General features: G+C 38.3%; 2 protein-coding genes across 4 annotated transcripts; one reads left to right on the top strand and one right to left on the bottom strand.

The window, feature by feature from the left end:
• The first annotated feature begins 19 nt into the window (after positions 1-19).
• cfap43 (cilia and flagella associated protein 43) lies at positions 20-21,349 on the top strand. 3 transcript variants are annotated; one of them, XM_010784177.1, is made up of 38 exons: positions 20-91; positions 267-520; positions 660-756; positions 856-1,023; positions 1,268-1,418; positions 1,609-1,753; positions 1,869-1,951; positions 2,102-2,233; positions 2,362-2,478; positions 2,578-2,655; positions 3,042-3,190; positions 3,601-3,704; positions 3,858-3,983; positions 8,114-8,274; positions 8,401-8,565; positions 9,233-9,363; positions 10,175-10,340; positions 10,988-11,098; positions 11,804-11,881; positions 12,427-12,552; positions 13,051-13,155; positions 13,241-13,357; positions 13,800-13,991; positions 14,782-14,988; positions 15,171-15,257; positions 15,447-15,527; positions 15,988-16,116; positions 16,215-16,334; positions 16,654-16,761; positions 17,003-17,089; positions 17,164-17,252; positions 17,343-17,553; positions 18,604-18,716; positions 19,214-19,373; positions 19,578-19,742; positions 20,730-20,810; positions 20,912-21,065; positions 21,152-21,349. In XM_010784177.1, the coding sequence occupies exons 1-38, from the start codon at positions 63-65 to the stop codon at positions 21,325-21,327; spliced, it is 4,953 nt and encodes a 1,650-aa protein (XP_010782479.1). In that variant the 5' UTR covers positions 20-62; the 3' UTR covers positions 21,328-21,349. The 3 variants fall into 3 exon arrangements, 2 of the variants coding, with proteins under 2 accessions (XP_010782479.1, XP_010782478.1); XM_010784176.1 differs by having other exon boundaries at positions 13,797-13,991; XR_799577.1 differs by lacking the exons at positions 19,578-19,742; positions 20,730-20,810; positions 20,912-21,065; positions 21,152-21,349 and having other exon boundaries at positions 13,797-13,991; positions 17,343-17,542; positions 19,214-19,300.
• On the bottom strand, positions 21,334-22,939 carry sfr1 (SWI5-dependent homologous recombination repair protein 1). Its single transcript, XM_010784178.1, has 3 exons — positions 22,490-22,939; positions 21,988-22,329; positions 21,334-21,684 (listed from the first exon to the last, which is right to left on the bottom strand). Exons 1-3 carry the CDS (start codon positions 22,583-22,585, stop codon positions 21,496-21,498), a joined length of 627 nt encoding a protein of 208 aa, XP_010782480.1. The 5' UTR covers positions 22,586-22,939; the 3' UTR covers positions 21,334-21,495.
• Positions 22,940-24,924: the final 1,985 nt, after the last annotated feature.

Raw genomic sequence — 24,924 nt, 5'->3', positions numbered from 1 at the left:
GTCGGTTGTATCTGTGGGGAGACAAGTTTAATTTAACTCTGTCATGTTATTTCTGTATTAAAATGGATGACATTGGAAGTTTAGATGTCAGGTATGTCACCACTTCAAATTTAAATCTACGTATTTCTTCTCTGTCGCATATTCACTGTTAATTCACTCTTTTCTAGTTTGTGCCTCACGCATTAGCGTACATACGGGTCACAGATATATAAGAGCTATCCCCCGTATGTATGCTAGCTAATACCTGGCTGTGTTGCTCCCTACAGGTGGATACAAGGTTTTACAAACAAATGTATCGAGTTTGTCGACAACAAGACAGTATGTTATACATGTGGGAGTCATATTTGTTTCCTCAACCTGGAGACAAAAAAGCAAAGTGTGCTTCAGAGTCCTGGCAGAGGCATTGGTGCCTTGACAGCTAATAGCAAAAATGGAACTTTTGCTTTCTCAGAAGAAAAGCTATCCCCATCTATATTTGTGTACTCTTTTCCAGAGTTACAGTTGAAGAATGAATTAAAAGGTAAGAATTTCCCCTCCAGTTAAGATCACATTATTTTACCAACAGTATTGCGTTATGTTTGTTTGTTTGTTTGTGCATCAATAATACATGTATATGTTTCAGATAAACACTAAATAATTCCCAATGATTTTTCTCCTAGGAGCTGCACAAACTGACTACAAATCTCTGACATTAAGTGAAAGCGGTCCTTATTTGGGATGCTGTTCCTCTTTTCCAGACTACACCATAACAGTGTGGTGAGCTAATAAATACTCTTTATATTGTGCACTTCATATTTTCCGTTATGTTTATTTAGGCTAAGCAGCTCTGTTACTGTAATCATGACTGTGATCCAGGAACTGGGAAATTGCTGAGCCACTTTGTACACAACCACAAGCTGGGCAGGATGTCATTTCTTTGGTCTTCAACCCCCTGAATTGGCTCCAGCTTTGTGCTTTGGGCACTACAACCCTCACAGTCTGGAATATTGAGAAGAGTGACAGCTTTCATGTCCTCAAACCAAGGTAAAGCAGACTTAGCTGTACAAGCAAGTATTCAAAAATCCAAATTGATATATGTTAACGAGATTTTCTTTACATTTTTGATGTAAAATTGATTTAACTGATAAATTAACATACATTATCTGCATTTTTACTGTTCGTACCATAAGCAGCGAGTTCAATGTGGACTGAAAAACACAAGCAGCACCTACATAATATAGTGTCATACAATAATATGTATGTTTATCACACTTTTTTTGCATTGCAGTGTGATAGAGCTTCCAGCAAATGATGGTTCCTTTGTTGAGAGATTGGTGCCCCCCTCTCATACTGTCAGTGACAAACTGCCCTATTTTGGTCTGGAGATGCCTCCAACAGCCATCTCAGGGCTCAAGGGAAACAAAGCAGAAAGCATTGTGGTACTGTCCTGTCATTAATACACCTATCGACCAAAGAAGTACACTCTCACCAATTAATGTTTTTGTTGGTATTACAGCTGTAATTCTTAGATTTAAAAATTCTACTTGATGGAAAAACTATTTTGTTTTCAGAAACAAAAAACAAAGACTACATTTAAACTTTTACCCAACTCCACATGTGTTTACACAGACTAAACTGTGCACCAAAGCCAGAGTCACTCCTACTGCCATCTGCTGGACAGCCACATCAGAGCTTTATGTAGGCTGTGATGAAAGCTTCCTGCTCCTTGTTGACCCAGACAGCCTCTCTGCCTCAGTCCTCTTCAACCCCACAAGTAAACAAACACACACACTTACGACACTTGGATGTAGAAGAAATTCAAAAGAGAGACTTAACCAATTTATTTGGCAATAGAAAACACAATTTACATCTTTATATGTTCTTTACAGCTGCTGATGCCACACCTGAACTGAGACATGGCAACTTTCAAGGTTTAACCCTTGACAAGAATGGTTTGATTGCTGTCGGAAAGGTACAATTCTCTCATTTACATCTGGTGACTGATGATTAAATATGTAATGACATATAATAATGAAATCTTCTGCCAATTGGTGATCTGATTTCTAATTTCAGGCATCATGAATTTGCAGTTACTCCAATGTAAAATGCTTATGTTTTACAGGAGAGTGTTGTGCACTGTCTGCAAATCAAAGGGTCTCAAATCGACATCACACATACGTGGCAATTAGAAGGACCTGTCACAACTGTGATGTACTCTCCTGACCATGAGATATTACTTTTATCTTCTAATACAGTAAGCACTTACATGTACCACAGTGTAAATGATTGCACATATAGATACTTACTCACCTTATAATGGCATTTTACATTAGATATATTAAAAATAACTACTGGGAACATGACAATGTTTTTGTCTTTCAGGGACAAATATATGTATTGAACCCAACTGAGTCTGACAACTTTGTGAAGGTCCTGGATGTTCTCTGCGGAAACTTTGTGGCTGCGCATTTGTCACACACTGGCGAGAAAATTTGTGTGGTAAAACCTTTGTGTTGCTCAAGAAGTGCCTTGTTGTGATTGCAAGTGTAATTTCGGTCAATGTCTTTTATTGAGCTGTGATGTTTTTGTTGCTTTCAGTCGGTGAGAGACTCTGGAGAACTGCAGCTGTGGTCTGCAGATGGCACTATCCTCGGTTCTCTGTCCCTTCAAACTGAGGTCAGTGTCACAACATGACCATTTAGATCATATCAGAATCAGAAACATGTTTATTACCAGGTAGGTTAACTGACTTGGTGTTGTGCACCACAACACCAAGTCAAATTCCTCGTATGAGTTAACACAAAAGTTAAAAACACAGATAGAAAACTATTTGAAGAAAACTATAATAACATAAAAAAAAAAATAGTAAAATATAGCATTATTTACATTGCATATGATTGAAATCGTAGAAATAGAATTGGAATAAAATCTGTGCAGTAATGAAAAACATTGTGTGCATTAATATAATTATGTAATGTTATATCAGTAATGTCATAGTAAAAATCTGAAGCTTGTCAGAATGAAGAGGTACTATTTTTATCAGAATAACTGTCTCTGTTTAGGTAACAAGCATGGCCTGCTGTCCTATTGCGCATTATGCAGTTGTTGGAACAGCTTCAGGAAATGTCCTCTTCATTGACCTGAACATGGAGCATCAGCCTCGCCTGGTGCACCAGGTTCATCTGTACCCTACTCCTGTGGATCACCTAGTGTAGGTATCCTCCATCCCTGTGATGAGTTTAGTTGCTTGTAACAAATACTGCCTTATACTGTGTACGTAATGTAAATACTGTCAGATGTATATATTTATACTATACTTAAGATCACTATGCACTTTACTGCTGTTTGGCACTTCTGTTTTGCACTTCTGGTTGAATGTAAACTACATTTCGTTCTCTTAGAACTTTTATTCTGTGCAATGGCAATAAGGTTTCATCTTAGTTTATTTTAACAAAGTATGTCATCATAGTCACAAAGTAGAACCAGGAGTTATCTGTTAGGTAACTGATATTCCACTTTTGGTCAGGAAAGCAAACAAAAATGTCAGTTTAAATGGTCAGATGCTTCTTCTTTTGTGCATTTACTTGATGAATGTGTTTGTGCATGTGTGTTTTTTTGCAGTTTTGATCAAGAGGGGCACTACCTTCTTACCACTGCCTCAGATTCACACATCTATGTACTTGATGCAAAACCATCAAATAGATTTTCAGTAATAGGATACACAGGTAGATACTCTTGATTTAATCATTTGACATGTTAATGCTGTCCTGTATGTTCAAACACACTTGAACAGGAACATTGGATTTGGTAATATTATGTTTAAATATTAGGGAGTGAGCTAACCCGCATCCTTTTTCTCATTTCATTTTCCTCTCTAGTTGTTCCTGGATCCATCTTGTCACTTTCCACTCAGTGCGTCAGAGATTGTGAGCAGGTGAAGGTTCTTGCTCTGTGCAATGGACAGGAGCTCACAGTGTTCTCTCTGCCAGCCAAGAACCTTGCAGGTACAGCACTGATGGAGTAGATTCATTAAGGAATTTGTAACATATTTTTTTAGAAGTATTGTTTTGGTTAGCACTTGTTGAGCATCATAAAATGATCTGGTTCAGAAAGAGAAATCTTTAAATAATAGAAAATGTGATTAATGTCTAGTGTCTAGTATTACATTGCTGTCTTTGAGGGACCAAGATGCATTGCAAACATGAGAGGAGTGATGTTCAAGCCTTGAACAAAAGATACAAATTAACTTTGCAACCTTCAGTAAGTAAATTATCTCCTACAGGTGAGGAAAGGTTTACAGGGATTGAGCTAGTCGGTAGAAATTATAGTAGTTTGTAACTTCCTTTACGTGACAGTTTACACAGTCACATCTTTTAGCAGTAAATAATGGAGTCGAAGTTAACTGGACTTCCACTTGCCTTCTGGTCTTAACATTTTAATGATGGGAATCTCATTATTCATCCATATCCGAGTATCAGCACTAAACTGGACATTTTTATTAAACTGTTTAGACATGTTGCCCCAAATACTGGGAAAGAGAGAAAAACGAAAGGGCGGTTTACAGGAACACACCCATTGTTTACGCAGCCTGTAAAACTATGTTGAACAAGACGAGCCATGAGACAGACGGGCCTCTAGAGGAGGGTGAAAACATTAACTAGGGTGTGGCTGCAGATTAAAGTCGGCAGTTATATGGATTATACAACAAAAGCAAACATGACTGTTGTGTATTTTTAAGGTGCTATGTACATGACAGGACACTTAAAACACATTAAGTGTTTTAAAAAAATATATATAATACATCATTCTACACAAAAGAAGACAAATTAACACCAGCAGTAGGTACTCAATGGTGATGACTGATTAATGGTTTAATAATTATATATAACGTGCTGTGTGGTAAGGGAGTAAACGTGTCCTTGCGGATTTAAACATTTTATTGCAACAGTGACAAACGATGTTATGTAGATATTTCTTTGCATGTACCTTTTACTCTTAAGGGCAATAGCTGAAAGTGCTGACTCAAGGGATGGCTGTGGTGATAGGACAGCTGGGTTTGTTTATAGTCTGTAATTGTACTTCCCAAAGTTCTCGAGCCAGGACACAATGTTGATAGTGAGTTTGATGTGAATTAGGATTAGTGATTGATATTATATGTGGTGGTGATTGAGTGAGGCTTGTGAAGTTTTTTAATGTTAATGTTTAGCTCTGCCAGGTTAATTATGGGGAGATGAATTATCTTGGCAGTGTTATTGGTTATCTGTGTGAGTTTGACTCTTATGATAAGGGATAAACTTTTTTTTAAAAAGCAGGTGGAACAATGCAGTAGGATCGTCTGAATAATGTTCCTGTAAATCTATACAAAAATACAGCACAGTAAGGCAAGGCAAGTTTATTTATATAGCACCGTTCAACACAAGGCAATTCAAGGTGCTTTACAAAAATGAAAGACATTCAGAAAAAGGGATTTCAAAAGCAAAGATAAAAATTAAACATTAAAAGAAAAAAAAATACATGAATAAAAGTTTACAGTGCAGTTTAAGATATGAATAGTTCACACAGAAGTTCCACTTTACTGATGCCTTTCTTTAAGGTTTCTCCGAACATGAGCTGTGTACCCTTGTATGGCACAAACGTCCCGAGCAGCATACACAGAGAAAAACAGCCAGGACAAAGTCCCCAGACACTGATTCCCTGGGGTTACTAGCCCCAAATGTTCATTAACCAAAAACGAAACACAACCGCTCAGAGTCAATTAAAAGCAGCGGCAAAAAGATAAGTCTTCAGCCTGGATTTAAGAGTAGTAAGGGTTGCAGGAGTTTGTTCCAGATGTTTGGAGCATAATAACTGAACGCTGCCTCTCCATGTTTAGTTCTGACTCTGGGGACAGAAAGCTGACCAGTCCCTGAAGACCTGAGAGATCTGGATGGTTCATAATTTAGCAGGAGGTCAGAAATGTATTTTGGGCCTAAAATATTCAATGCTTTATAAACCAGCAGCAGTATTTTGAAATCTATTCTTTGACACACAGGAAGCCAGTGTAAAGACTTCAGAACAGGAGTGATGTGATCCACTTTCTTAGTGTTAGTGAGGACTCGAGCATCAGCGTTCTGAATCAGCTGCAGCTTTCAAATAGATTTTTTAGTGAGACCTGTGAAGACACCATTACAGTAGTCGAGTCCACTGAAGAAGATAAAAGCATGGACAAGTCTTTCCAAGTCCTGCTGTGACAACAGTTTTTTAAACCTAGATATGTTCTTTAGGTCAGGGGTTCCCAAACCCCGGAGGTGTTACTGCCGGGCCGCGAAATAGCTGTGAGTTTATCGTAATATTTGCAAAATTATAAAAATATTTTATCAAAAAACATTCAATTTTTATTTTATTTTCGCACCTATACCAGTCAGATTATTTCATCCAAAACATACAAAATAAATCAAAATTGGTTAGCATAAGGTCTCAGCCTCTCGTGCGCACGAGAAAGTTACCGGTGCGCCAATAGGAATTGGAGCACACAGGAAACAACCGTTTCATCGCAGACTGTTATGTTTATGTGGGGAAATGGCAGTGCATACATTATTTTAGATATATTTTGAACTCAGACTTCATTTTAAGAACATTGCGGCCAGGGGGTGTAGATTTTCTGTATTTTGTCAGTGAAGAAGGAGGCAAAGTCATTGCAGGCCCGGGTGGATAGAAATGAAGAGTCTACTGACACTGGGGGGTTTGTTAGTCTGTCGACGGTAGCAAACAAGGCACGTGCGTTGTTTTTGTTTTTGGCAATGATATCAGAGAAGAAAGACTGTCGGGCAAATTTCAATTCCAAACTATAAAAGCCAAGTCTCTCTTTATAGATTTCAAAGTGAACCTGGAGATTTGTTTTTCGCCACCTGCGTTCAGCTTTTCGACACTCTCTTTTTTCTGCTCTCACGGTCATGGCCTTTCTCCATGGAGATATTTTCTTCCCAGTCACTTCCTTTACCTTAGTTGGAGCAATGGCACCTTTAACATTTTGAATTTTTGAATTAAAATGATCTACTAGCTCATTTACTGAGACGTTAGCAGGGGCAAGTGTGGAAGAAAAATTCTGAGTAAACATTTCCCCAGTGTTTTCAGTTAAATATCGCTTTGTGGTTACCTCTTTTTGAACATTTGTGTGAACAGAAATAGAGCTCTCAAAGAAAACACAGGAATGATCAGAGAGTGCAACATCAGTCACCNGGGACAGAAAGCTGACCATTCCCTGAAGACCTGAGAGATCTGGATGGTTCATAATTTAGCAGGAAGTCAGAAATGTATTTTGGGCCTAAACTATTCAATGCTTTATAAACCAGCAATAGTATTTTGAAATATATTCTTTGACACACAGGAAGCCAGCTTAAGACTTCAGAACAGGAGTGAGGTGATCCACTTTCTTAGTGTCAGTGAGGACTCGAGCAGCAGCGTTCTGAATCAGCTGCAGCTTTCTAATAGATTTTTTCGTGAGACCTGTAAAGACACCATTACAGTAGTCCAGTCTACTGAAGATAAAAGCATGGACAAGTCTTTCCAAATCCTGCTGTGACATTAGTCTTTTAATCCTAGATATGTTCTTTAGGTGATAGTAGGCTGATTTAGTGACTGTTTTAATGTGACTGTTGAAACACAGGTCAGAGTCCATGACTACACCTAGATTTCTGGCTTTATCTGTTGTTTTGAACATTGCAGACTGAAGCTCAGCGCTAACTTTTATACGTTCTGCCTTGGCTCCAAAAACCATTACCTCAGTTTTATCTTTGTTTAATTGGAGAAAGTTCTGACACATCCAGTCATTGATTTGTTCAATGCACTTACTCAGTGTTTGACTTGGAGCATAGTCTCCTGGTGAAATGGTTATGTAAATGTGGGTCTCATCCGCATAGCTATGGTAATTTATTTTGTTGTTTTTCATTATCTTAGCCAGTGGTAGCATGTAGATGTTAAAGAGAAGAGGCCCCCAAGATGGAGCCTTGAGGAGCCTTGAGGAACCCCACATGTCATATTTGTCAACTCAGATTTGTATTTACCTGTAGAAACAAAGTTGTTTCTGTCCTAAGTAAGGGAGTCTGTTTCCAATTGTTCATTTTTTACTACATTGATGATGTGCCACTCCTGACAGGTCCAGATTGTGTAGACCGGCATGGTTGTCTATCCGCTCACATCCTTAAAGTATCCAGATACGAAGTGCCCCATCCTCTTGATTCCTGTGTTCTGGGAGTCAGTGAGGTCTTTGCTAACTGCCGCGAGAAGAAAACTCTTCAGCGATTTCAACTTCCACAGGTTTACTTCTGTCTTTATCCACCTGAAATATCATTGATACAATTAGAGAAAGCTATTATTGGAACTAAAATGTAGAAAGATATAAAGAAACAGCGGCAGTGATTAACACATTATCCTCCTCCCTAGGACACAGAGAGTCTCTCCAGTCAACAGGTGGTCCAGCTTGAACCAGAGCAGGAAGTGGGGGGCCACCCTCTGGGTCCCACCTCTCTCGCTCTGTCTCCTAACCAGCTGTGGTTGGCTTCTGTGGGCCGAGATGGCCTCCTACGCATCAGAGAAACTGCTAACATGGTATGGGCTTACTTTTTAAAAATGTTATAAAATATTTTAAACGTTTGAACATTGGTGGAAGAAATACCCACTTGTTGTACTTACAGAATGAATAAATGCCATGGTGTAAAAATACTCAATAATAAAAGTATTGCATTCTATGTATTATTTGTCATGCAAGGCATTTGGATTTGCATTTCAGGCATCAAAATCTAAATATATTAGTACCATTAGTACCAATATATTAATACCAGAAGTAAAAGTACTCATCATGCTAAATGGTTCATTTCAGAATATATTATTTGATCATAATTATTGAAATATGAATGTGTTCATTATTTTAATGTTTCAGCTGTTTTACATTGTTATACATTATTCTCTCCCCCTTGGAGTCAATAAAGTTTTATCTTAGCCTAAAATATTACATCTTAATTTATTTCATATTTATATTATTTATCTGAAGCTTCAAAGTTACTATTGATCAAACGGTCAAATAAATGTTAAAATGTAATTAACAAATGTACGTTTTCTACATTATTAAGAAGTAGAACATGGAAATACACACGTAAGTTACCTCAAAATTGTATTTAGGAACAGTAAGTGAGTAAATGTGACTTTGCAGCTCTGTGTTTGAACCATCTGTTTCTTGTCTGTGGTGTGTGTTACGATGCTGTTGCTGCACCTACAGGAGCAGTGCCTTGAACTGCAAAGTCACTCAAGGCGTCTGGGTGGAGTTCAGAGTGTCTCCTTCTCTGCTGACAGCCAGACTCTCCTCACTGCGGGCTTTAGAGACGGCTCCCTCCTGTGCACCGATCTCAGGTAGAGAAGCAAGCAGTCGGTCATGCTTACATAATGCACAGCTGTGAACAGCAGAGGGAGGTGTTGCTCTCAGCGGTGAAGCCACTCTTACAGTCTGATGTAGACTCGCTGTATTTTTCCTTTCTTAACCTCGGCCTTCAGGACAATAGTAATGAATAGAACAGAAGTGGTAGGTCGAGAGGGATCATGGTCATCATCTGCAGGAAACAAAGATCATATAAACTTTACAGAAAAATTCATCCCATTCCACATCTTCCTCTGCTGGGTGCAGCTTCAAAATGTCTTCTGCCTTTTCCTTAGCCCTTAAGACTCGTAACAACACTGTTTTATTGTTCCTCTTATTATTGGTTTACTGTATGTCTATTCAATCGGCTGGGAAAATGTGCCCCGAGGTTTTATGAGATAGCTTTAAAACGTTTTAATTTGTGAGTAGTTTTCAAAGTTTTATGTTTTCAGTAAGAATAAATTGGTTTGGTTCAGAGAGCTGCAGACAGAGGGAAGTCAGAAATGATATAGTATAAAACTAATTTCACTGCTGCTTTTTTTTATCAGATTTGTTGATGGTAATATAAAATGTAGACAATCAGAATTCTTATCCTTTAAGGTTATTCTACCTTTAAACTTGATTGTGTTTTACAAATAAGTAAATGGCAACCTGATGATGCAGAAAATAACAATGAACAGTTAATGTTGATTTCTACATTTATTTGGATTTTGTGGATCAACTGACCATCACTAGACCTCCTTAACAACAACAATCCTACATCTGCTCTATACTGTAATGCTGTATATAATGTGTTTCTCATGGCAGATTTAAAGGTGTGGACGCTGATAAGGTGAATAGAGCTGCTCAGTACAGTCAGTCTTTGGATAATTTCTTGAAGAATATATTCAGAACAGAGAATCGCATTCTCATCGCCATGCCTGAGTGGGGCCAAGGGTTTCACACTGGTGCTGAAAGAACAGAGGAAAGTGAGGTAAATTCTTCTCTTTTGGTGTTTGCAGTAAACCACAGTTTGTTGCTTTTGAAATACCACACAGTACGCTGCAATTTCAGAAAACACCCAGAAACTCAAACTAATGCAGTGTAATACAGCAGCCCTGCAATAAATGATATCTTATGTAATGTTATACTGTTTAAATGTGGTCGAAAAAAATAATATTAGAAACACGTCTGAGTATAAGGCAATACAATTGAACAGCACCAGGAACTACAGCCTAAAAAATAAACAGGAAATTCAATCAAAGCCTCTCAGATTTAGATTAATGATTAAATAGTCTAGCTTTACTGAACAAGAGATTATGTTAATGTAATAAAAAGTGTGCGGCATTCCCAGCACATTTTAAAATATAACGATTAAATGGAAAATGTTTGTAAGAATGTATTTTTCTTTCTGAGCTGTTTCAGTGATTTACAGCTCAGCCCTGTGGTCTTTATTAAAGCATGTGGTATAAATCTAGTATGAATATTTCACAATTTGATAGATACTAAATCCTTTTATTTATTTCTTATGCGAAGGCCTGGTATTAACTAAAGTAACATTTCAGCAATGTGTCAAAGCAAATGTTTTTTTTTGTATGTATATCTGGTCATTTTTTCCATACGTGCTGCTACCCACTGCAGGTTCGTGCTGGGGTAGATGCTTTGGATGTGACGGAGCAGGATGAGAGTTATAGCAGCCTGCTGTCTGCTCCACCTTCACACCCCACCTGGCTGGAAAGCAGGCGAGAAGCGGTGAGTGACTAACATGCTGTAAAATGCGCGGTTATGGCCTGAGATTTGGATCATGTTTACTATGTTTAGAAACTTCTCCTGTGACTCTACAATGTTCCAGGTGAGGGATTTAGAAAGTGCACATCGTACCTGTGTGTGATATCTTGCTGTATTGCTTTTGGCACGCTCTCTCTGTGTGACAGCTTGATTTATCGTCCCGTCATATAGAGTTAGGAGTCAAGCAATTATAAAGCAGATAAGGGTTTGTAAACAAATGTTTAGTACACTAAGTACCGCCTGACAAAGATTTTTGATAACAATAAATTGATACTGAAGTCATGGCAGACTTTGAATTGTGGATTTTACACCTCGTTGTGTCAAGATTTGTTGATAACAATAAATTGATACTGAAGGCGTGGCAGACTTTGAATTGTGGATTTTACACCTCGTTGAAAGTCACGCATGAGAAGCGGGTAGATGCACTTTGCAGCGTGCTTTATGCCAACACATGATTCCTATCAGTCTGTGATCTGTATGCACGGTTTAAAAGAGGCTGCATTACATTGAGTTATGAGGTGATGTAATGTTGGAGAGCATATCATTCTTCTTCACTATAAATAATCTTTTTTGGTTGTTGTTGTTGTAATATTCATCGTAATCAACACATTCATACTAAATGATTCAATAAATATATTTTAGTTTTTTAATCTGCATTTTTTTTAACAGGTTATAAAAGATGACAATGAACAATATTCTGAGGCAAAAAGCAACATGAAGAAAACTTTCAAAGAGTTACGTGACAATGTAAGTGAGTTTTATACATATTTGTTTACTGTGAGCACAAATACTTGATCGTTAGACATGTTTAGCTAAACATGTGGAATTATGCTAAAAGATTTGTTATAAAACGGACAAGTCAAATCAAGAAATCTGATTGGTTCTTAGCCGTGATATACTGAGCGTATACCACGGGTAGAATTGTAAGTTACTTTTCACAACAAGTCAGTATCCCTCCGCGTCTGAGAAAAACAGTATAGGCCTACCGTTGGGCTTCGCGTCGGGCCGAACCACGCCCCTTAGCTGTGATATAATGAGCATATACCACGGCCTGTCGTGAGCTATTGCTTAATTATACTATATCTGATATCTTTTTATATATATTTTTTTTTTATATTAAGTGATCAAATGGTATTTAAAGCATCATTTATGATCTGTCTGATTAGCTTTTTAATTTATTTACTTTGAACCTTCACATGTGTGCTGCAAGCCCCTCGATTTGCTCAAAAATGTTTATGAAAAGTTTGTCCAACTAAACACGACAACTAAACCGTCTTTCCTCGATTTATTAGATCCAGGAGATGATGCGTGAAAATGAAAACCTCCCGGATCTCGAGCGTTTGCCACAAAAGGAGTTCAACCTGTTTACAGAGGAGCAGAAGAGACTGGGGGCCATGGTGGAGCAGGAAGTTAAACGGGTAAAACACAAACACAAAACCAATGAAGCTTTAAAGGTCCTCTATTATACTCTTTTTCATCAAATATTATAGGTCTCAGATATATACAAAACATTTCTCTGAAGTGTTTGGCTCCAAATACAGATGAAAATATGGAGCCACCACCAACGCCCCTCTGAGAGATATTTGGTTTAAAACAACACAATGTGCTCTAGGAGGAGATTCAGGTGATAAGGTGTGTGTGTGTGTGGGGAGGGTTAGGGTTAGGGTTACACAAGCCAAAAATCGTTATGTCATCATAAAGTAGCCAAATCGGATCAGCTCATTTTCAGACAGGTTTTTATATGGATCAGGACAAAAAGAGAGCAAATCTTTTTTCCTGAAACGTTCAGAATCTCTTTACACAGAGGGGGCACATGTTTATGTATGAAAGAGGAAAAAGTGGATTTTTCACAATAGGTGACCTTTAATTTAGATTTGTGGTCATGATTTAAGATTGTGGTGCTTAACTCATTTTAGGTGAGAAATGAAGTCGAATGGGAGATTCTAGCAAACTGTTACCTCCGTGATGTTCTGAAGAGAGAATGCTGGGATTCAATGAAGGTCAAAGGCAAAGCCATTAAGGTGAGATGGCTCTGGAACAAGTGTCTTAATAATCACAGCATGATGTGATCTGTACTTAGACATCTCCTCTGGCTGTCTACCGCAGGCCTTTTACTCTGAACATGAGGTGAAGAACTACCCTCTGAGAGAGCGGACGGAGAAGGAGGTGGAGGACCTGCTCAGGGTGGAGAACATCAGGAAGCTTGAAAAGGCCGCTTGCACCGTAAGCATCTACAAACATTCTGTGGTTTGGATTCTTGTTAGCGCTGTAATTAGCAGCAGATGTGATGAGTAGATTAGATGATCTGTTCACTGTTTTTAATTTAAAACAGCACGCAAACATTTTCTAAAAGCTGTGATGGTGCAAACTTCTTAGTATGTGGGTTTTCACTTTCTTGAAATACATTTTATGGCGAAACCATTCGAGTCGAATTAATTTGATGCATGGAATCACAGTCCTAGGTTTGACCTCTCAATGTTGTTACTTTTTTAAATGCTTGAACACGTGCCAGTCCGCCAGTGTCAACAATTTTCTAGATTGATGGCTATGTGGCCAAGAGGTAGTTAACTTAACTACAATAATCTTTAGATGAAGTTTATAATCTTATAGCCATAGATTCAGTGTATTTCAGTTCCCTCGTTAAAAGTGTTTCTCCCTGCAGCAGAGCAGCCTGAAGAAGAACTCCGACACAACCAGCCCGAAGGAGGGAGAGCCGGGCAAAGAAAGCCTCGAGGCAGAGACTCCTGTCGTAACGGGAAGCTTCTCCGCTCAGCTAGGATATTCAAACCCGTACATCTATGATCAGTTCTGCCTGCAAACCACAGAGCAGAGGATCAACCAGATCATTCTGCTACAGGTTGGCTCCTGTTCCAAAAACTGCTGCATCAAAGCAAAAGTGTGATAATGATGCCTTTGTGTTATACAATACTTTTGCAAAACAGTGCCTGCAACACAACATTATGAGATAACACAAACATATGTTATTACATGTATTTAATTTATTAAAACCGGCGACAGCTTGAATGCAACAGGAAACTAATTTTCCTACATTTCGTAATACATTTTTTTATTTTTTTAAATATAATAATAACTGCATTAAATATTAACCAATTTCAAGAACCTACCTAGTACAGAGAGTGCACTGGTACTTCGAGAGGTGCCAGTGCGCCTCCTGGGCCCTCCCAATGTGCCCCTGAGCAAGGCACTACATACCCACAATGCTCCCTTGGTGCTGTAGAAGAGCTGCTCACTGCTCCTAATATTAATATAGGTTAAATGCACACTGTGCCGAATAAAAAAAACGTATATCCATTTTGCTGGGTTTTGACTAAATTGTTGTATAATTCAATTTTCTTGAAGCAATGTGCATCTCCTGCATTTTTATAATTACCACTGCCATATGTAACATTTCTAAATTCTGGTAAATGTATGTGCATTTTTCGTCTTAAATAGTCATGGAAAATATAATAAATGTTGACTAGTTTTGAAAAAACCTGGTGTTGTAACTATGCGAAGTAACATTTTTTATTAGAGAATAAAATAATAAGTGATTTATAAGAAACGTGTGACTCATACATGTTTTTTTGTCGACCCGATCGTAAATCTTTTTGTTTTGTTTGCCAAATTTCACCCGCCTCTGAATGCAGGACGTGATTTATCGCATCAAGACGGCTTTCAACACAGACTTTGAGGCCGTGCACAGGCAGAAGGTGCAGGAGCTGAACCGACTGAAGGACAGGAACACGAACATCAGGGACATCACGCTGGAGCTGGACCTGAAGGACACGCTGTGGGAGCCCAGCCTGACCAGCAGCGAGCGGCCGGAGGGGCTGCTCACCGTGGACGACTCCGAGGTGACTGTCCTCTCGGGGAAACAGCTAAACAGTTCACAGAAAGTTCAAGAAACAAAGAGTACACGAGCTGCTCTGTGGTTTGGCTGTTTTTCTACTGAAATGTGAAGCAGCCTGTTGTCATCATTATATGAGATGCTTTTCACAGTAAACCAAAGGAGATGTGCACTTGTGTCCCACTGCAGATAAAAGCAGAAAGGTACCTCACCCCAGAACAGAAAAAGGAGAAGGAGAAGAAGAAGTTGGAAGAGCAAAAACGTTTGGCTGCCAAAGTATGCCGCCATGTTGTTGTTTTGCTGTCTATTTTGTGCTTTTCAACAAATTCCGTAGACAAAATTCAATAGACAAAACCTTTTTTTAAATTGATATTGACAACAGTAAGATTACATTTAAAACTCCTACGTCTTTGTGATACATTCCAAAAGCTATAAACACAGTTCAGTTCTATCTTTATATTGCAGGACGATAATGACAAAGACAGAGCTCTCGATGACATGATGGAGGGAGTGCTGGAAGTCAAAAAGGAGGACATCTTGAAAATAGTGGGTCAAAAGATTAGAATTTTTCTTTAAGCATTTATAATGTTTTACATTGATCCCTAATGAATAATTTCATATACATGACTTACAAAATGGAAGCCATATTAGTGAATAGGCCATCTGCAACTATTTGAATTTATTGCCAACATTCCCTTGCTCCAGCCTCTCAGATGGGAAGATTCAATGATTTCATATATGACAGTAGTCTGAATATGTTTCCTGATATTTTATTGAGTAAACAATAACTCTACGAATTTTATCATTTTTTTGCACCCCTTATGAGCAAAAGAAAACACTTCCCCACCACCTGCAGATTTTTTCTTATGAAACTTAAAAAAAACCACATCTCACTGCAGCTGAAATTAAATACTTAACACTCACACAAGAAAGTGTTAATTCTTAGGGTTGGTATTTTTACTTCATTTTTTTTTTTCACATAGTTTCGTTTGAATTAACTCCACAGGAAATACCTCCGCCTGAGTTTGTTTTGACCAAACCCGAAATTCAATGGAATGAGGAGGAGAAAAAAGTCTATAAAGACTATGAGAAGAAAACCAAAGAACTGAACGAGGAGAAGGAGAAATACAAAAAGGTCATTTGAAGAAACATTCACAATTCTTCTGTTTTGCTCTAATAAAAACTATGATTAACATCTGGTTGCTTATCAATACAAATCATTTGTAATTGCAGTCATTGGAAACTGAAATGAAAAAACTGCAGGCATCCAACAAGGAAGCGACCGAAAGGTTTGATGAAACTTTGACAAAGCTGTTTGAGAAGAAAGTAAAATGTGAAATGGCTATATATCAGGTGAGCCAACACACACACACACACACACACACACACACACACACACACACACACACACACACACACACACACACACACACACACACACACACACACACACACACACACACACCCCAACGTATGCCACAGACTAAGAATACAGTCACGTGCAGTCAATCTGTATCACATTCCTTCTTGTTCTCATTTCCCTCACAAGGATGAAGGGTCCTCTGCCCTCATTGTGGTTTCCTCCTTGAGATCATTCTGCGATATGATATCTTGTGTATGTTACAACTTGACAAATTCCTGTTTACTGATGCTTTTGATGGTTTTTTTGCAGGAAGAGCTCAAGAATACTTATCTGGTTTATTCGGTCCTCATAGAAGACGAAATGAGAAATCGAGAGCTGGAGCTCAAGCTCAAACTTGAAAAAACCTTGGCGTACAAGGTCAGAAACCTCGATACTCAGTAATGCTGGAGGAATGTATGACTGGCAGCTTCAGATTCTGTCATTTTTGATCCACGTGACCTGAATTAATAGCAGTTATGTTCTTTCACATTTTGTTATTACATCTCATCCATCAATATTTTGCAAGAGCCAACCTGTGTAATATGCAAATTCCTAGACCAACAGTCATTATCGTCACTACATGTTGCTGTGGTTTAATGGACCTGTGTTTCTCTGACAGGATGAGCTTGTGGAGGAGGTAAAGAGACACGAGGAAGACGTAGAATTGTTTCAGGAGACTTATGAAAGCGTTGTAGCTGAGGATAAAGTAAGCCAGCTGGTAAAAAAACATATTGGCTGCAAGTGATAACACATAATATAATATCCTCCATGTCTCCCAAGGTTCTTGACAAAGAATTCAGTAAAGAGTTCTTCGATGTACCGAACCATGTGGTTGACCTTTTATACAAGTTATTCAAGCGTAGACCCAGGTTGGTAAGACTCACTTTCCTTGATATCCACATTTTAAGTTGTTAATCATCTGCTCAGTTAGTGTTCACCATTTTTTTTTTATGCCTCAGAGTTCAAAAGATGAGGACAGAGACCGACAACAACTTGAGTTTGTTCAAAGAGCAGCGTCTCTGCGGCTCTATGGCTCCAGATGCACTCGGCAAAATGCTGAAGGCCATGGAGGAGCTGGATGCTCCGGAGAATATTCCAGAAGCCGTGAGCCAACCAGTCTGGGAGAGGTTCTGCCTTGTCCGCAACACAAAAGTAAAAAGTGAGCACAAGGTAAAACAAGCAGAGGTTATGGGTTGGAAATACAAAAACACATTGAAAGTCCATTTTGAATAATAAGGTACTGGAGTAAAAACCACCAGTTTTATCCCACAGGCCACACGATTGCTAAACACCTGAGCTCTGTTAAGTGCCTCGATAAACACAAATCTGTTTGTCATCTTGCAATCTACTTTATAATTTATTTATTTTCATTTAATCGTTTATTTGAACCGGGACAGTGCACATAGATGAACTCTTTAAAACAAAATAATGCTTACAAGTGTAAATGAGCCGGATTTTAGCTTTGAGCTCATTTCCATTCGTAGTCCCGTCACATACAACATATAAGAACATGACATTTATATACAGTACATAGCAAACAGAAATACATGATATGCAGAAAGAGCAAGAGCAGCACACAAGCATTTACCACATGGCAGTACAATGTAGCAGCTATGATATATAAAGTGCAAGAGGAGGTACCCCTGTAAACACGTCTGTTTGTTGCTCAACCATACTTTCCTTTAAAACTATTGAGAGTGGGACAATCCCGTATCTCAGTTGGGAGGCTATTCCACAATGAGCTGCCTTTAATGGAGAGTAATGGAGAGTACATTTTGTCCAAAAGTTGTCCGTCTACGGTGGACTTCAAAGTGTCCTCTGGTTTCTGACCTAGTGCAGCGTCCAGTGTGTTTTTTGTGGATGAATTCCATATAAATAGTTATCACCGTAATAAACCGTATTTAATTTTGTCCTATTGAACATTATTTAATTTCATATTCTGCTCTCTATGTACATGTATCTAGACTTCTTTTTTTTTGTATTTGATTATTTATGTTGCATTGTTGGAGGAGCTCGGGTCAGAAGACTTTCATTGCCATTTCTAAACTGTATGTGCATATGACAATAAAACGCTTTTGACAATACCAATATGTTGTGTTTGCAAACCCAATTGAAGTAACAAATTCATCTTATTCTTTTTATATTCATGAACCTCACTGTACTACATGTTGTATGTCTTTTGTGTAGTTGTCCACTCACTGTTTGTTCTGTGCTTTTCAGGTAAAAGTAAAAGCTTTTACTTTCGCCGAGATGCAGGCGTTCCTTCACAAAAGGAGAGATGAGGTTCACGCCACTCAACAGGAAATCAAACATCTATCTGAAGGACTGGAAAGGTATGACTGATGGTGTCAGTCGTTCTGATTATAGTAGTTGTTTTAAATACCAGTGGTGGAATAAGTATTCAGATTCTACTTTAGTAAAGTACAAATACCACGCTGATAAATACGCACTACATGTAAAAGTGCTATCAGCAAAAGAGGGAACAAAAAAGTTGATTTAGTTTAATAAGTAGCTGAATATCTGAAATAACTTTCACTGGAAACGTTTTGAAATTAACTCTTTTTTTTAAACCAACTTAAGCTGTCAGACAAATGTAGTGGAGACAAAAATATCATTTGTATATGAGAATGACAAGTTTTATATTTTGATTTCTCACTTAGGGAAGACCTGATAGGATGGCACTTGAGCCACACGTCTTATGTGTACCATGAAACAGTAGCAGACAGTGTTACAGTATATTGAATACAAAAGGAAATACAGTATATTTTGTTCTATTTCTCTAAGGGAGAATGATTCTCTATAAGGTTTATGTTATCCTGCTCCCTTCTAGTCTGCATGAGGAGAAGAACCGCTCCCTGACGGACATCATGGTGCAGGTGCTGCTCAAACAGGGCCAGGTGGAGGTGTACACCACCGAGCTGACCCCCGACTACACCGACTGTGTGCATCTCCACAGGACCGTAGTGGAGGACCTCAACAGAACCATCAGGGTCAGCACATACCAGCACACACCAACACTCTTATGATCTTAGGATTGATCTATAACCAAAAATGCTTGAGGAACACTTCATTACAATATCAATGAAATACTAACAAACCATTTTCTGTTTGATAAAAGGTGCCAGAAATTGAAATGGTGGTCAAATATATTAGTAATACAATTGTGTGTGTCAAATGGATTTATTTATGAACAGACACTGGGAGATCAGAAGATTGCCTCCATGGTGGAGTGTAAAGATTTCCGTAAGGGGATCATCAGGCAGCAGTGGGAGCACAGGATGTTGACGATGCAGATAGAAGACTTCAACAACAAGGCGAGAGACGCCCAGATGTTACGGCTTTCTGAGGAGCAACAGGACGTACGGTTATTTAGATACTGTAATATCTTTATTCTGTTGTTCAGGGACCTAATTTATTCTCAAATACCATGGAAATAAGCATTAAATAACATTCTCTGAGGAATAGTGCTACTGGATAGTGAATGGATTTGTATCTTGAATATAACTCATGGTAATTATATGTCAAAAATATTCAAAAAGTTACACATCAGCAGGAAGTGGCAATGAGGTATGCATTTATGGTGCTTTTTATGGCCAAACCTCAGTCGCTGATATCAAGGCAGGTATTTTGGTTTTGGCAGCATCCAATGTTTAGTGAGCTGAAAATTGTTACCATGGCTGTGTACAGATGGATGTGTGTGTGTCTGTCATCGCTGACACACACACTAATCACGCAAGCTACCAAATCTTCTTATCTGTGCATCTTTTGAAACTATTACGGATTAGGTGGAGACTGGTTAAATATACACTAAATTAATGTTTACTTTATTCCTGCTTTTACAATCAAGCTATGTTTAAAAAATTGGTAAACAGAGAACTTTCTCTGCTTCATTTAGCAGCAGATGTCAATGCAAGGCGTAAACAGGCAGTATAATAAAAAACAGACCACAAAGAAATGACAGGAACTTTGCTCCTGGTTACGATCCATTAACCCCTTCTTACACTATTATAAGTTGTTTCAAGAGTTAGTGATACAACAAATAACAGGTGGTTGATATAATAAATCAAAGTCAATCAGTATTTTATTTTCGAAAAGTAGATGAGCATGAAATATGTTTTCATGTCTGCATGCCAGTTTCCCCTGGCAACATGTCCAGGTAGCTCTGCTGTGGCCTGGCATGCAGCTTCCTGTCATTGTTTAAGCCTCCGAACCCTTGGGAGGAAGACATTTTGAATATAAACAAATCCATCCTTTGAATCTTGAACATTTTATGATGAAGCAGTTATACGACAGCCATTTTAAGTTCCCTGTCCATACAAGTCAGTGGTTGCCTTTCTTTCTTTCAGTATCTCAACAAGACAGATCATGGCAGCCGTGTGTCACACCAGGTTCATATTCTGGAAAAAACTGTAGCTTTCCAGGAAAAGGTAACACAAAAGTTGCTATGTAACCTCATGAATAAGCTTTGCATTGTGTACTTTAAATACTTAACCGTTAAATGAATATACATATTGTGTTCTACTTTTAGACTCATCGCCAGAGCGTGCAGCATCGCATAAAAAAGATTGAACAGCTTAAAAGGCAGGCAGCAATGAAAGCTGAGAAGAACACAACTGTAGAAGAGAAGCTACCCAATATGCAGGTGACGATGGCAGAGACGAGCCACATCTACGGAGGACTAGGTAATAAAAACAAGATTTTCTAATCTTTGCAAACGGAGATTTTAGACTATTTTCACACTGACATTGTGACATGTTTGGGTGTTTAGCTTCAGAGGCAAACCTGGCAGCTAGAGAACAGAAGCGCTACCAGGAAATCGTAAAGAGGAAGAACTTGGAGGAGTTTGCCCGAGCGCAGGGGGAGGAGCTGGCGTTCCTCTGGGCCGAGGTGGAGCGTTTGAGGATGAGGAGCTTTCCTTCACTTGATCAGCTGAAACACAACTGAGCGGAGCCTTCTCTTTAACAAATAATAATTTTATTTACACTTCTCTTAGCAACTTAACATGAAATGTACAACTTAAGCTGCGTATAACAATAGAACAGCAGCAACAAATGAAACAATGAACTTAATAAACATATTTGAAATCTGAACGGTTTTAAAGCTTATTTTTTTTTAGGTAGTGAAGTCCTCCTCTATGCGGTCGAAGTGCAGGATACCGTCTTCCAGGCCGAAGTGGTCAATGAGGCTCGACAGGCTGATTTTTTGTTTGTCTTGGGTGCCATCTGTCTGGAGCTCATAGAGTGCGGCCTGAGCACAACTCCTCCACTTGTCGATCAAGGTTTTGAGCTGCGTTAGATCATTCTGGGGAGAGAGACAGGGAATGTGTCATAAACAAATAACCACTATCAGTCTAGTTAAGCAACATACATGATAAGGCACTTGTGGGTTATCTGTCACACCTTTTTGGTTTTTTTCAGACTCTCTAAATACGCACTTATTTTGTTTGTTTCAGATTCTCTTAATAACCCTAACCCCTAGGATTAATGTTTGTTATTTTGAGAAAAGTTAATGTAAATGCTACCCGCTATTAAAAAGTGGCGACAGATGACCCACAAGTACCGTTGATAATATTCCCGTTAGGAGCAGATTAAAGGCAGCTGATACCTTGCTCCTGTACATGTGAACCATCTTGAGTCTGCGCAGAGTCTCCGTCTTCTCTTTAACCTCCTTCCTTAGTTGGTATGGTTGTTGTGCCATTTCTTTGGAAAGAGAATGTGTTGGCTCGGGATTGGGTCCAGAAAACCTCTCCCTCGCTGATCTCTCATTTTTTCTGTTTACGATCAGTGGAGAGTTATTAACTGTCTCCCTGGAATCTGCTGGAACTTGTCGGCCATCCTCCTCCTCCTCATCAACACAAAGGCGTTTGGCTACAGAGACGGGCGAGGTGAAGGAGCGCCTTGATCTCTTCAGCCTCTCCTTTAGAGAGGAACTCAGCTTTTGTAGATGCTGTAGGGGTGACAGTGAGTGAATGACAGGGCCGTCACACAGAGTGATAATGACAGATGTTGGATTGCATTTTCAACACATTTCGACATAAATCAATTTGATGAAATATTGGGTAATAGTAACAACTAGTAACATGACAGCAAATGTTATTGTCACCTACCTTTTCCTCTTTATATTCACCCGGGCTTGACTCCACTGAATCACAAGGTGAAGAATACACTGATTTTATTTTCTCTGCTTTAGGAGTGACCTCCATCTTGGGAATGTACTTTAACTCATGTGGGCTAACGTTGACTGTTTTTACTTTAGAAGTAGATGGCGTATATTAGAACCTATCGAGATTTAGCGTACTTATAGCTACAAACACGTACAAAAAAACTAACACGAACACTCAATCTTACGAATTTATGAACGCCTCCCTAAAAACTAGCGAGCAACGAACATATTTTTTACAAAACGCTAAATTACGAATCAAAACTTTAACCGCGGAGTGAGTTGTTTCTGTTTCCTGTTGCTGCTCAAGAAAACCTCCAAAGTCAGTGATTGGACATAATTTGATGACGCGTTAGCGAACAGGATCATGGGAACTGTAGTTGATACCGGCTTGATACTTTACAGTGCAAACCACTGCTTTTCAAACCCAAAATGTCGATGTTATTCCTTTTACCTAAAACCTAAAACACAAGAATTCATCACATCCCTCTCTTTGGGTTGGTACATTATATACATGCTAAATAATTGGATGGATGGAATAAAACAGTTTATCTTACCTAAACTCAAACTACTGTAGTATATTATAATAATAATATGATATATAATAGTATTAGAGTAGTTCACTTACAGTATATTATAATAATAATAATAAAGAAAATAAATGTTTAACATAAATAATAATGTTGACAATGATAGTATCTTAAATGAAAATTAAAAAAACTAAGATAAATCAATGTAGATGCAAAATATAGGCTTACTTGCATAAATAAAAAGTGATTTATTTGTAGGTGTATTGACAGATTAAGTGTTGAAGCAGTGTTTGTTTGACTTCTCCTTGTTACCAGGGTTGACTCATGTGGTGATTCAGCTCTTCTCATCAGTGTTCATCTCTATTAAAGGATTAATGGAGAACTCACAGACCAATCTCTGCTTGTTTGCTACACAGTCTCCATATCCTACATTACTGTAGCCTTGAGCAAAAAGGTGTGAATAAAAACATGGCTTAAAATGAAATCATGCCTATACTTGAGCATCAGTACTTGGCTATCTGATATTCCACACCGTAGGGAACAGGGATTTTTTTTTACATTTTAAAAGGGTGAATCCTGCAGGGCGGGGAGTTTAAGATAATTGATGTCTGTGAGTCAGCAGAGTGTTTTCTGTGCTTTTCAACTTTTGAATAGTTGACATGAAATACTGCTCCAACACAGTGTGGGTTCGAAGCTAGAGGCTATGTGAGACACTGAGTGAAGATGCCAGCTTTTCATAATGCAGGTGTTGCTTATCACAGATATATACTGTAAATCCACATTGTGTTTTTATGAAGGCTGATCATGTTTTAAAGATGCACATCAGGGTCAGCTGCATACTATTAAACCTTTAAATTCGATACTCAGTTTGCTATTGAAATAGATGAGATTATACCATGGACTAATGAGGTTGACTGCAGTGGTGTCCCTTGATTTGGTTTAACTGAAAGAGTGTTTTGCATTCTGGGTTAGTAGGTCATTTTTTTCCCTGTTTCTCTATCTGCTGTCTGTTTTGGAAATGTTCCTTTTATGTGGTGCCAATTTATTTTCTGCAAAAATGTTTCTAAATGGATAATGATAAAAGAGAGCAGTAAAATAATGTTTTGCACATGACCTTTCTGCACTGCCTTATTGGAATCTAATATTGCAGGATGTGCCTGAGTTGATATGGTAAAGTGAACTCAAACACACAAATAAAAATAAATCAACAATAGTAGTTCATTACGTTGGAAATAGTGACAAACCAAAGCAAATTTACACAAACAGAACAAGTGTAGTCTTAAGAACGAGCTTATTGTTTTGAATAATTCTATATAAACACAGGCCATTCAAAACATTTATAGTACAATAACTTCTTTCTGTACCCAAATCTTGTTTTAGCTCAGGTTGAGTTAACTGTTAGATAAGCAGGAGAGTAGAAAATAACAAAATAAGTAAAAAATGAATCCTTACATGTGCAGTCCAAAAATGTGCCTGCATCACTTTCTCTCAGCCAAGTATTCAGGTAAATAAATCCAGATGAAATCTTTTGTGAGGCCACACAAAAAGGGCCTTCCTGGAATGTGTTATCTTAACCAGCTTAACTTGGAACAAGACAGGAGTTCCATGAAAAATGAACCTCAGCTTTGTCTCTTTAAAGCTCTCAAAACAAAATATAAAGTTGAGTTAGTCTCTAGAGTTTTCCTATACGTTATCTTTCACAGTTTACAATAAATAAAAGCAACGTGACTGGCATGAAGTTTTGCCCGCGGGAGGTTTGAGCAGACACAGATGAAGCTAACAGATACCTTTATAAACCACAGAAGAAAAGTTATCTATTCCATCAGTTTTTGTAATGCAGCATGATGAGTGA

This window comes from Notothenia coriiceps, unplaced genomic scaffold (assembly GCF_000735185.1).
Source record: "Notothenia coriiceps isolate Sejong01 unplaced genomic scaffold, NC01 NC01_scaffold00026225, whole genome shotgun sequence".
Lineage (NCBI taxonomy): Eukaryota > Metazoa > Chordata > Actinopteri > Perciformes > Nototheniidae > Notothenia > Notothenia coriiceps.
The sequence above is the reverse complement of the archived record's forward strand: the minus strand, read 5'-3'. Positions and strand labels throughout refer to the sequence as shown.

Bases quoted from the DNA above. Each gene is read 5' to 3' on its own strand.
- sfr1 (XM_010784178.1), bottom strand. From the start codon at position 22,585: ATGGAGGTCACTCCTAAAGCAGAGAAAATAAAATCAGTGTATTCTTCA. The intron at 22,330-22,489 runs GTAGGTGACAAT...TCACCCCTACAG, and splicing joins GTGAATATAAAGAGGAAAAG to CATCTACAAAAGCTGAGTTC. The intron at 21,685-21,987 runs GTATCAGCTGCC...CTCTCTCCCCAG, and splicing joins TTCACATGTACAGGAGCAAG to AATGATCTAACGCAGCTCAA.
- cfap43 (XM_010784176.1), top strand. From the start codon at position 63: ATGGATGACATTGGAAGTTTAGATGTCAG. The intron at 10,341-10,987 runs GTAAATTCTTCT...TACCCACTGCAG, and splicing joins AAAGAACAGAGGAAAGTGAG to GTTCGTGCTGGGGTAGATGC. The intron at 11,882-12,426 runs GTAAGTGAGTTT...TCGATTTATTAG, and splicing joins TCAAAGAGTTACGTGACAAT to ATCCAGGAGATGATGCGTGA.